The sequence below is a fragment of the Triturus cristatus genome, chromosome 10 (assembly GCF_964204655.1).
Source record: "Triturus cristatus chromosome 10, aTriCri1.1, whole genome shotgun sequence".
Classification (NCBI taxonomy): Eukaryota; Metazoa; Chordata; class Amphibia; order Caudata; family Salamandridae; genus Triturus; species Triturus cristatus.
In genome coordinates, this window is record NC_140593.1 from 926,793,074 (window position 1) to 926,806,096 (window position 13,023).

The 13,023-nt window shown below is 43.6% G+C and overlaps 1 protein-coding gene across 7 annotated transcripts in view; it reads left to right on the plus strand.

Moving 5' to 3' along the window:
* Window positions 1-13,023, plus strand: part of ALS2CL (ALS2 C-terminal like) — a 573,008-nt gene that overhangs the window by 333,041 nt on the left and 226,944 nt on the right. For all 7 annotated transcript variants that reach the window (XM_085628757.1, XM_085628756.1, XM_085628751.1 and 4 more), the window contains one exon: window positions 5,662-5,827. In XM_085628757.1, coding sequence (XP_085484883.1) covers window positions 5,662-5,827 — 166 coding nt within the window. The remainder of the gene's footprint in view (window positions 1-5,661; window positions 5,828-13,023) is intronic.

Below are 13,023 nucleotides of genomic sequence, written 5' to 3' on the forward strand. Positions count from 1 at the left end.
GATACTTCAATTTCGTCTGGCCGTTGAAAGTAGATTATTGCCAAGCTTGCTATTATATTTTTCATAAATAAATATTAAAATTGCTTTACCACACCTGCGAGCGGGCCATGTATTTTGAGCGCATGTTTGCGTTTATACCTTCTTAAAGGAAAAAAATTGGGGTTCTCTGCTGAGTAGCCTTCTCACGCCCCCTCCCCACCCCAATGTGTCTCGTGTCCTGTTTCTCTTGCCACCATTGCCCAATGTAGCCTCCTCACATGTTCATACGGGCACCCCAGGGTGAAAAATCCCATCTCTAATGCATTTTTACCTCCACTAACACCCAAAGACTAATGAGAGAACCCGCCTGTGTGCTGGTGAGAATGTCCCGCGCGTGCTCAATTTGAAAGCATATGTAAATAAATACATAAACGCCCCTCTGTGTTCCTTGATGTTACGACGGCAAAAGAGACACCTTCCTGCCTTAAAGTGTCTCGTGCGTCATGTCTCGCGTGCTGGTCTGAATATATGCTCTGCGCCACGGCAAACCTTCTAAATGTAATTATATTACAACCTGATAACTGGAAAATCTGTTCATTAACTTTTTAATTAAAAAGATCTTGTATATATTCGCAGAGCGGTGCGCGAACATCATGCAGGTCTCAAAGTGGGCGCCGGTGTTAAATTTAGAAAATGTGACACTTCGCTGCTTATTCGAAAGAAACAACAGTGGGGTTTCAAAAGCTGCAAATTATCCACAGCCCCACAGCAAAGCGGAAGGGTTCTGTCAAAAGTGCGAACAACGCTGTGAGGTGACAGGCACACCCCCCACCGCCACAGTAATGGCCCTCATTCCGCACCGAGGGTTGGCAAAGAGCTTATCCGCTTGTCGCTTTGTGCAGACAGGTGTGTGCAACCCACTGTCGCAGGGAGAGAGTACCTGTCTGGGCAAACACAGCGTGAGGTGTTTCTTGAGCCTCCGAGGTGGCGAAAAAGGGGGATCTCAGACCCCGAACCATATAAAAATCATATGAACTCATTTCGAGTTGGGAAAACATTGCTCTGAGACCGTAGACACATAATCTCAGCTTCTTTCTTTTTCAGACATGAAAATCATGTTTAGGAAGAGGTAACAATCGTTAATGGAGGATGGAAATATCACAGCAGTAAAACTGCTAGGGCACTGTTCGGGTCTCTTAGAGGGAAAAACGACGGCTGCAAAGTGCCCTCTACTGCGAAGGTACATTCTGAGTTTCCACATTCGGTGTTGGACAAACCACCCTCTGACTGGACATTGTCCGCTTGAGGTTCATCCTTCCACGTTTCTCCTCCGATAACAGATATCATCAGGCAAGAAAAGGAACTTCAGCTTTCTTTGTAAATAGCACTACATGCTAACTTTTCTACCACCAATATGGCAGAGGATGGAAATCTGAGAATGGTTCAGGTGAGTGGTTCAAGTTATGGTTAGGAGAAAATCCATAACTCACACAACAGCCGCGTAAACCATAACTCTCACACAAACTGCGCTGCTGGTGATGATCTCACCCTAATGGAAAGATACGATTACAATTTTTGTAAATCATCTAACAGATGAGATTGCATATCTTATTACCCATACCTCTTTGACAGGGATGACTATGAATGTATAAATGTATAAATGTGTGGTTTGGTTAGGTATTGTTGTTTAATTACATATCACTTTAAGGTGTTGGTATTTATTGCTCTAAACATTTGGAGGTCATTCACATTCTGTTTAGTGTTTGAGTTATGGTTTGCATGGATGTTGTGCAAGTTAATGATTGTGCTCCTAACCACAACTTGCACATTTCAGTGTTGTTAGGCACTTCTCATGACCTCACACACAATATTAGAAAGTAGGTCATGGAAGAATTCACTTGTTACATCCGATATGACGATATGACGTAATAAATGGGTTTCATATCTTTCCTTCAAAAAGTATTAGTATATTTCTCACCAATCTAATGGAAACAAGGTACAAAGAGAAAACTATCTATGACCATTTGAGTTATTACTGCAAACAGATAGTGTCAGACAAGAGACTATAAATGCATTTGTAAAGGATCAAAACTCAAAAACAGTTACAAGCCGACCCTCCTACTTTCTTCTGTGTGCCCTATTTAATTATACAAGTGATCTGTCCAACCAAACAGATTTCGTTCACTATCTATTCAAACGTATTTTATTTACAAAGGGGGGGGGGTCCATTTTGATTAATCAAACAAATGTTATTGATTAAAAATGAGGCACACTAGGCGGCTGGGCCATTTTTTGCTTAGCTCTGCCAACACCTCTACCAATATCCATCATAGATCCAATGCATGAACAGCTAAATTAGCCCCCAGGAGGTGGCATACGCTTGCTGAAGTTGCCCATGGGCCCCCTGTTGTGGCTACGGCCAAGGTCCAACAGATGCGAGTATGGACTGCCGTAGACCAGGTTGGGGGTGGCCAAGACTCATGCTGGTCTGCCAGACTGTGAAAGCTGCCGAGGGGTCCCCTCTCTGGTTCTCAAAGGTGAGGGGGCTGGTTGTTCTCCTCTCTAGGGGTGTTGCTCCTCATGAATGTATGGGGATGGTATGGCCTCCCTGTGCTCCAGGGGACTGTGATGAAATTATTGTGGCAAAAGCAGGGAGCTATCTGGCACTGTGAGGTGGACTGACACCTACGGGAACCAAGGAGCTGGAAATAAGCGGGTTACTGCTCTGGAGTTACAGGAATGTTCACCGGGTCCTGTGTGCTGGGTCTGATTGTTGGTGTTCTGTCCTCCCTGTTTGAACGTCCCTTCCCAATCTCTCGGACCCGTAAATACACATGGTATTGGCCTACACAGTCACAATCCATCTCTCTAATTAAACCCTGCCTCCAGCCCCACCCCCCACCATTTGGACTCTGGATATGAATAAACGTTCTGTCCTGAGACATTGAGCAATTTGGCTGGTGGGTTGTTTGCTGTTCTGTCTCGAGGTGCACTGTGGGCCTTGGATTGGGGTGGATGACACTCAGTGGCTGGGATGGATGTGATATCCACTTTTGACATGGCAGACTGCCTGGAGACTTGGACCCATGAATTTTTGGTGGTACCCGGTTCCACTTCAGACCAATCTAGGGCCCCATCAAAACCCAAAGACCTGTTCTTGAAACACACAGCTTCAATTCTACAGGCCTTGGAGGACACAATTGGATAATTCAGCCAGAACTTGTATGTGGTAAGTCAGAATTTTCCAAATACTATAAATAGAGATCTGCAGATTTCAGACTAAAATCATCGGCCTTCAAAAAATGGTACAACATCTGCGATGCGAGCCAGAGTGGAGAATGTTGAGTGTCACTCCTGACGCAACGACATCCAGATAGTAAGCATACAGGAAGGGTTGGAGGGGACCTCTCCCACACAATTCATCATGCAATGGCTTAAATTTAAATCATGGGACCCAGCAAGGTCTCTTTGTGTTTTTTTAGTGGAACGTGTTGACAGATCCTTGGCACCCCAGCCCTCAACGGGAGCAGCACTGCGACCCTTTATTACTGCCATCTTCAATTTTACGGATAAGGATGCAATCTTTAAGGCCTACCGCAATATGGATACGCTGCTGTGTCTCTCCTCACAAGTCATGATTTTGCACGACTATACCCCGAAGGTGCAGCAACACTGCCACTCCTTATTAGAATTAAACCAATAAATATAATGGGACTGCCCTGGGTCCCTCAGAACCTGGGTCTACAATCTATAAGCTACGGAGACTTCTGTTGTGTAACATAATTCTTACAGAAGAATTGTGGAATGTTGAATAATCAACATCAATTATGGAAGGGTCACAAAATGATTCCTTTGGGGAAGTCTCTTGTTAATAAGAGCCCTCTATTTCACATCCCCTGAAACCAAAATGCAATTTCTATTTTACAAGGATTGATCAGAGCAGGGAGTCATAAAGATCAACCAGAAACCCATACATGGCACAAAGGAAAATCTTGTTTGATATATTCCTTTTCATATATCAAGCATTTGTATACAAAAACGTTCGCTGAGCAAACCCTTTAAATATGGCGCAGCCAGGCCAACACCACTGCTGTCGAGGGAGCCGGCACAGAGGCAACCCCCTTTACAGTAGAGAGATCCATAGAGATCCCCACGAGGAATGTCTCTATATATGGATGGCAGTCCTCTGGCCGGGGAGCGAACTACCTCTCTTCGTTGACTTTTCAGAAAGGTGGGTCACCCACTTAGGACTAAATAAGCTCATTATACTTCCATATGTTACCCAGGCTCACTAAATGTAGATACATTAGAGGTCAAGCTTTTAACACCAATAGCTCTCTGACATAGGGTTTCTGAATTGTTTGGGTAAAGTTATTTATACCTCTCTGTCAAAATGGTTATATCTCGGTTTAGTTACCATCACATAACTCATTCCAGAAGGGCAGTTGCCCGTGGCTGTATTGGGAAAGCATCTCCTAGAGATTTCTGAAGGTGTTCAGAAGTTGTCGTGTAATGAAAGGCTCTACAAGTAAACGGCACAGGAATGAAGATTTACAGAAAGGGCAAAGAATATCTCATTATAAAATAGTACAACTCATATTATAACTGGAGCTATCAAATGCATATTCCAAATAAAAAAATTAAAAAAACTTTATCAAGGCAAGAAGAGGACCCTGAACGATAAACAGCCATTGTGAACAGAAACATGCCCCTGCCATCTTGGTATATGATATAAGGGTGCATTGGACACATTTCGCATATCTGTTTTCGCCCGTACACTTACATTTACAGCTGAACATGGCTCCAAGGACTCCCGTCAGGAATTCACAGAAGGATTCCTGGCAGGTGCAAATGGTTTTACTAACGTGGGATTCTCCACCACAAATGTGCTGAAATCTGCAATGGTTTGCCTTGAATGTTTGTGAGCTTGTGGCCCTTGACAGTATCCAGTCTGCTCCTTCACCCGCTGTAATTAAAGAGTTTTACTCAAGAAAAGTGCTGGCCTAGGGCCGCTTCCAGGCCGGTAAGGAAATAAACTACCCCCAAACTTGGTGGGGAGTCGGACAAAGAGTTTCTCCAGGGGAAAAAGGATTCCCTCCCCCCACGGAAAAAAAAATGTTCACCATTAATTGATGACATCAGAAGGCAAAGGGCAGGTAATACCACTTCTGATAGAGTATAGGTAATACCACTTCCAATACCTTTATTTTTTAAGTGAAATTAGGCCGCACTATCACTGCTGTCAGCATCCCTTCTATTTTCTTATCCTTGAATACTACCTATGGAATCATACACATTTATACACATTTATACAGATGTTTGCATACTGGGGAACAGCTATATAATACAGAGAGGGCCAACCAGCAACACATAATTTACAATGTTAAAAAAAAAAATCAGGACTAAATTTCCACAGTAGGTGGATTGCACACACCAGTGACCCATGTTAACAAGGGGCGGGCATCCTCATCTGTGGTCTTCGTTAAAGCTGTAAGTACAATTCACACCGCCTTATGAGCACCTTGAGGTGGGGGGCGAATAGTTGAATATATTTTACTGTAATGATTTTAATTAATCGAACGGTTTATAATACATACATTCAGTGAGGAAATTGGAGATATGTATTTCTGAAAAGTAATGATGATAAATGTTAATTCAATTGTTGGGCTTTCACCTTCGCAGCGGTCACTGGAAAGCGCATAAGAAGATACTGAAGACGTTCCTCGCTGACTCCAGAGGAGAGCCCGCCATACCCGTCACCCTGCAACGCGTCCTCCACGAACCCTTCAGAAACCGCATTGATGAATATTCCCTTCTCCTCACTAAGACCAGTGAAGCGATGGGAAAGGTACTGTAGTGCTACGGCATGCATGGGTTCTTGTATGTACTAACCATTTAATCAAAGGCCCTTGCGTAATAAGTGTGATACATAAAGACCTATGCCACATATTATGACGTTGGACACAAAGACACAAACCTAGAAAGGAGGGAAAGCCGTATGCAGCAGCATCACAAAGACAGACTCAGAAACACACCCATTAAAAACACCACCCATTACCATGCCCACACAGCTTTCAACCTATATGAGAAGTGGTGCACAAACATGAAAACTACTGACAAAGAACTAAAAACGGGAAACCCTGATGCCGATAAATAAACACAGAAACAGAGCTCCATCCGGATACAATTTAAAAAAATGTTCAAACACAACCACACCTCAGTTTCTTCACAAAACAAGAGATGCAGCTAATTTACAAATACTCTTGTGTGGCCTGCACACCTGCCAAAATGTCATTTGAATAGCATGCTAGTTGAGAGATGCAACTAACACATGACACAGCACTGAAGGACAAGATAATATCCAAGACATTGCTACTTAGAGTGCAAACCAATCATGAGACACTGCCCTCACACCAAGCCCTGAATCACACCCAGCCCTGAATCACCATAAGCTACAGGATGCACCTGGCACGAATCCCACAATGAGACACATGCAGACACATGTAAAAGCTAAGAACAAAATGGACACAACAAAATAATGAACTTTGAATGCCAATCTTACCCCAAGGAAGTCTATCTACAAATAATCCTAAAAACCATTACAAGCATACAACCACAAAATTTACAGATTACTACCATCACATACCTAATAATGAAAACTAAGCGGTCAACATTATAAGGCAGAGAAAAGATTGCAACAGATGTGAATAGAAGCAACTTAGGGAGACTGGAGTGTGAAGTAGTTAGAAATTGGGTTTCTGATTCCCAGAGTTATTCACCCTTTCCAAGCATGAACCACAATTCTAGTCAGGGTAAGTCAGTAACACTTTCTAAATTAACCTGTACTTACCCTCTGGTAGCTTGGCACTGAGCTGTCAAGTTTAACTAGGAGGCAATGTGTAAAGTATTTGTTCACAACACACACAGGAACACAATGAGAACATCACAAAAGGACTCCACACCAGTTTAGAAAAATAGCCAGTATGGATATGACTATAACAAGACAAAAATGACAAAAATCATAAAAGCAAAGGTCAAGATATACATTTTAAAACAATAAATGCTTTTGTAGTGCTTAGAAACAGATAACGCCAACTGGGGCAATCTGGTCATGCTTGACTGTGGCAAATCCAAAAGTTTAGGCTGATCACAATGGAGCACAGGCTGGATACAGGAACCACGTAGGCCTTCTAGACAGTACTCTGGATACATAGATATCGAGGACAATGCGTGGAGCAAGGGAGGCGATGCATCACTGTCGTTTATAGAGATGTAGGCAGTGCATTAGCTCCAAGCTGCGCAGAGTCAAGGATGCATCGAGAGTCAGGATGCAATGGACATCGAGTCGATGCGTCATCGTAGACCCGCTGGGCTGTAGAAGATGAGAGCACCACGAATCAATGCATTGGCACCGAGCAGCGCCAAGTCCGATATGCTTTGGAATCTGGGGACGATTCATCGGATATTCGGCGATTCGGTGTTCGCGGTTCATGCAGTAGCAGTGATGTGTTGATTGTCAAAGAAATGCACTGGTTCTGATTGGTGCAATGTCATAAATGCACCAATTGTCTTGGGTTACAGCACAAATACATACTTCCAAGGGCCCAGGACTGTATTGGCACCCCTCGACAGAGCAGGACTCACAGCAGACAGAGTCCAGGTGCTTGTTGCAAGTTGCAGGGTGAAGTCTTTGATAGCCCTTAGACTTCAGAAACAGGAGGCAAGCCAATAAGCCCTTGGAGATTCTTTGATTTGGGGAGGTAGAGAATCCGGTCCAGTCCTTCTCACTCCCATACAAGAAGCAGCAGGCCAACACAGCAAACCAGTTCAGCAAAGTGGCAGTCCATCCTGGCTTCACAGCAGTCCTTCTTCGTGGTAGAATGTCTTGAGTTCCTGAAGTGTTCTGAGTTCTTGGTGTCAGAGGTCCTGTACTTATATCCAGTTGGGCCTTTAAAGTAGGGAGACTACAAAGAGATGCTTTGAACTGCACAAGACTCTGCCTTTCCTGCACTGGCTCTAGCATCACTACAGATTGGGATGCAACATTTTGTGTGGGGACAGGACACAGCCCTTTTCAGGTGCAAAGTGTCAGCTCCTCCCTCCCATTCTGCTCAGGATACCCCATCAACAGGCAGATGGCTACTCAGTCACACCGACCCTTCCTTTGTGTGTGGCTGTCTAAAGGAAATGCAGGAAGCCAGCTGTCACCCACCCCAGATGTGGATTCCAGAGACAGGCAGAAGGCACCAAATGGTTTAAGTAGGAAAATTACAACTTTCTAAAAGGGCCATTTTCAGAACTGCAATTAAAAAAACAACTTCACTATAAGTTGTGTTTTTAAACTGCGAGTCCAGAGGTTCCAAATTTGATTTACCATCTGTTCCCAATTGAAAATAACAGTTATAAAATGTAATAAGGCAATCTCAATTATGTCCTATAGGAGAGATAGGCCGAGCAGTGGGTAAAAAACGAATTTAAGAGTATATCACTACCAGGACATGGAAAACTTAAAAGTACATGTCCTACTTGTTAAATACATTGCACTCTGCCAATGGGCTGTCCATGGCCTCCCTTAAGGGTTACCTACATGTAATAAAAGAAAGTTTTGGGCCTGGCAAGTAGTTTAACTTGCCAGGTCAACATGGCCGTTTAAAACTGCACACACAAGCTCTGCAGTTGCAGGCCAGATACATTTTTAAAGTGCTACTTAAGTGGGTGGCACAATCAGTGCTGCCGACCCACTAGTAGCATTTCATTTACAGGTCCTGGGCACATGTAGTGCACTTTACTAGGGACTCATAAGTATAATATGCCAATTGGGGATAAGCCAATGTTACTACATTTTATGTAAAGAGCACAAGCACTACAGCACTGGTTAGTCGAAAAAAGCACAGATTTCTAAAACCGGCAAAAATGAATTCAGTAAAGCAGTCAAAAATAGGAGGCCAGAAGGCAAAAAGACAGGGAAAGCCACACCAAGGATGCCAGGTCTAACAGAAGTCTTATCATCTTCATGTTGCAAACTTTGAACATGGTAGTTTGGGCAATAGATGTTCTTAGTCAGTTGCAGAGTGCCTTGCCACTCTCTGAATCTGTACTAGGGGACATTTCTTTCCATTTTCGTTTTTGGCATGTTCAGGCTGTTGAGTATGTTTCTGCCTTTTGTGTGCAGTGTATATCAGGTTCAATCATAAATCAACATATGCCACAGTACCTGTTCATGCAGAACAGAGGAGCCCTTGTGTTAATATGCCGGCACTTTTCAACCATCTCAGTTATGTGGTTGCTGCAGTATTGAGCATAGTGAGGCATCTGTGGTTCCCAGAGATTATGATAGGTGTGGATGTTGAAATACAACTGGTGATAAAAGGCATACTATCCCCACAGTTCTCCTTGATCCTTGCATTCCTTTGTGAGCTCTAAGGTGCCTGGCTAGTCCGTACCTTAATATTTGTTATTGGTGTAGCCTGTATCATAACTCTGCCCTTCTATGTGTAGCCATTTTTCAGTATTCTGGTTTTGAGGCAGCTACATGACAGCCTCATATATCAGGTGCATTACAAGTGCATTATATACTGTGGCACTTGTAAGGAAGTGTTTGGGATATCCATCATATTTGTGACAGAGTAACCTGGCCACCAAACTCTGAATGAGGCCCAAGATTTTATATTGTAGCGTTTCTTGTGAGGGTGTCCATTGATCAGTCTTAAGTATGCCACCACCAGGAGGAATAGCAAGACTAGAGAGGGCCTGGCCTCTGCTCTCACCATTTGTTAGAAATGTTTTTGTTAGTTGGCAGTGGTATACACCCTGTCCAAGTAGGGACCCTTACTTCTAGTCAGGCTGAGTAAAATACACACCTAAGTTCACCCTCTGCTAGTTTGGCACAGAGAAGACAGGCTAAAGTACAGAGGCAATGTGCAAAGCATTTGCGCACACATACAGCAACACAGTGAAAACACCACAAAAAATACCACAGCAGTATAGGAAAATAGCAAATATTTATGTAATCAAAACAAGACCAAAATGACAAAAATCCAACATACAGATATCAAAATATGACTTTTAAAAGGTAAAAACTTTTCTGTCCATAGAAAACTACGGATGCATCACTTTAAGCACAAAGTGCCTTGGATGCGTCAAAATTACAGGACGAAAACAGGCGCAGGGAAGGTGATGCATCACTTAAGTATTGCCACACAGGGGAGGTGATGCGTTGGTTCCTTACTGGAGAGGAGGTGATGCGTTGGTTTCTCACAGAAAGTCCAGCGTCCTTGTAGATTTTGGCACACAGTGGCGATGTGTGAGAAAATCCAGGCGCTAAAGGTGGGTGCAGCAGTGACCCAGGCACCGCTTCGATTTCTGCAGCCGCAGACTGGTGATGTGTCAATATTCCAAGGCCCACAGCAGAGCCTGAGTTGGATTGGGAGTGGGAGTTTTGGATTTGGAGGCTCTGTCCTCGGGACTCGGGCTGCGGCAGTTTCTTCACCTGTGGACAGGCTCTGTATCAATATTTTCAGCAGCACTGGGCGATGCATCAATTGCACGGCAGCATGTGGCAGGAAAAACAGTGCTGGAATGGAGATGTGTTGATTTTTAGCAACAGGAGTAGCAAAACAACCTCTAATGGCCAAGAACTGGAGGTGGCACCACAATGCAGGTCAGAACTCCCATCAGTGGAGTTCAGACATGCTGCAGGTGAAGCCTTTGTGTCCCTGAGACTTCTTAACTGGAGGCAAGATCTACATCAAGCCCTTGGAGAATCTTCTCAAGCAGGATACTCAGCAATGTTCAGTTTTTGTCCTCTCCAAAGCAGAAGCAGCAACTGCAGGCCAACCAAGCATAGCATCACACAGCAAATGGACACTACTCCTCCTCACAGCTCTTCAGCTCTTCTCCTTGGCATAGGTTCGTCTTGGTCCAGAGGTGTTCTAAAGTCTGGGGTGTTAGGTCTAATACTTATACCCCTTTTTCCCTTTGAAGTCCTTGTAAGAAAAGTCTCTTTCTCAGTAAAGTCAGTTCTGTCCTCCCTGGTCCAGCTACACTACAGAGGGTGGAGACAATATTGTGCATGGCAGCCACAGCCTATTTAGGTGTTAGTGACAACTCCTCCCACCACTCAGTGAGACCCATCAGCATATGCAGGGCACATCTTAGCTCCCTTTGTGTGAGTGTCTGGAGTGAATGCACAAGCAAGCCCCTGTCAGTCTAAACCAGACGTTGAATTCACAAGCAGGCAGAGGCGCGCAGAATGGTACAGCAAGAAAGTCCCCACTTTCGAAATGTGGCATTTTTAAACAAACACAGTTTAAAAACCATCTTCACTAAAGCATATATTTTTTAATTCTGAGTTCAGGGAACCTAAATTCCAAATTTCTATCTCTTCCCAATTGAAAGTTACACTTTCAAAATGTTACAAGGCAGCTCCAATGATAGCCTATGGGAGAGCTAGTCCTTGCTATAGTGAAAAACTAAATTAGCTTTCTTTCATTACCAGTACATGTAAAGCACACCAGTACACGTCCTACATTTCACACAAAGTGCACCCTGCCCATAGGAGTTCCTTGGGCCTACCTTATGGGTACCTTTCATGTAGTAAAGGGAACGTTAGGTCATGACAAGTGGGTGCAACTGTGAGGTTGACATGGCAGTTTAAAATTGCATTCACAAACACCGCAATAGCAGGCCTGAGTAATATTTATAGGGCTACTCATGTTGGTAGCCCAACCAGTGCTGCAGGCCCATTAAGTAGCATTTGATTTACAGGCCTTGGGCACACCCAGTGCACTTTATAAAGGATTTACTAGTAAATCAAATATGCCAATCATCGATAACCAATCAGAATCACAATTTACACAGAGGGCATGTGCAAGTTGCCACTGATTAGCAGTGGTACAGTGCCCAGAGTCCTAAAGCCAACAAAAACACAGTCAGAAAAATAGGAGTCAAAGGGCTAAAAGTTTGGGATAAACTTGCAAAAAGGACCAGGTCCAACACCACTCATAAATAATACACAGATACAGCTTAGCAATAAAAAGGAGCACTCAAAAATACTCACTGCCTTCCAATTATTGACTATTGAAGGCCTGTTTCCAGAAGGGCATTTTATTTCGATATATTCATTTAAGGACAGGAGAAGCATGTTCCCTATTATGCTGCTATTGCACTATGGGAAAAGAGGCTTAATGGTTAAGTTTTGTGAAGAGTTTTTGAAAGGTCCATTTAAATAGCATCGCTTGACCTGGATGTCAGATATGTGGTCTCTTGTATTTATGGAATGAGGTCTTTCTTGCACAGAAGACCAGCACTTTCAGAGTTGTGAGCATTCATGACTGCTTATCTAGTGGTGTGTGCGCATACATACTTGTAAGTCTGGGGGAAGGGGGGGGGGGTGTTGTGGGAGAAAATAGACAAAAAGCAGGATCGTGGGGTTCCATGTGGAACGCGTAACATTGGAAACATTTGCACACTATTGGAATACCTAGGTGTTGCTGCCCGGCCTCGGGGTTATGGGCATAACGGCTGTGGACTAATAACAAGATGTAAGTTTGACATGATGGTATGGACGTGCCACATCTGTAATCTTTTCATGCCTGCACAAAAATAAAGTTATAAAAAAAAAAAATACTTGTAAGTTTGTTTGCATTTCCCCCTATTTTTCTGGTGGTCTGCAAGCATGTTTTAAACCAGGGTTGTCCATGATTGCCAGATTTTCAACATAATTAGTAAGACCCACGGTATAAGCTCTGTCATAATACTAATTAGAACAATGAAATATTGAATGCTCCATTGAAGGCAGTGGAGTAGCTCCGGGCTTATGATGGCTGGTATAAGCCCGGAACGTCAACATTCCAATGTTTGTCTTCTTGTTTCTCCCTTTTTAATTTAGAACATTCTACCCTTAGTGGGTGGAATGTGCTTATAGCCCTTCTTCCTCAGGCTATACCGGTTGTTAAAATCCCTCTCCCTCTTTATAGGCCCTCGCCTGCAGCTAGGACCTCTAAATCCGGTTCATGGCCTTTGAAAGTCAGTATAGTCCTTGGC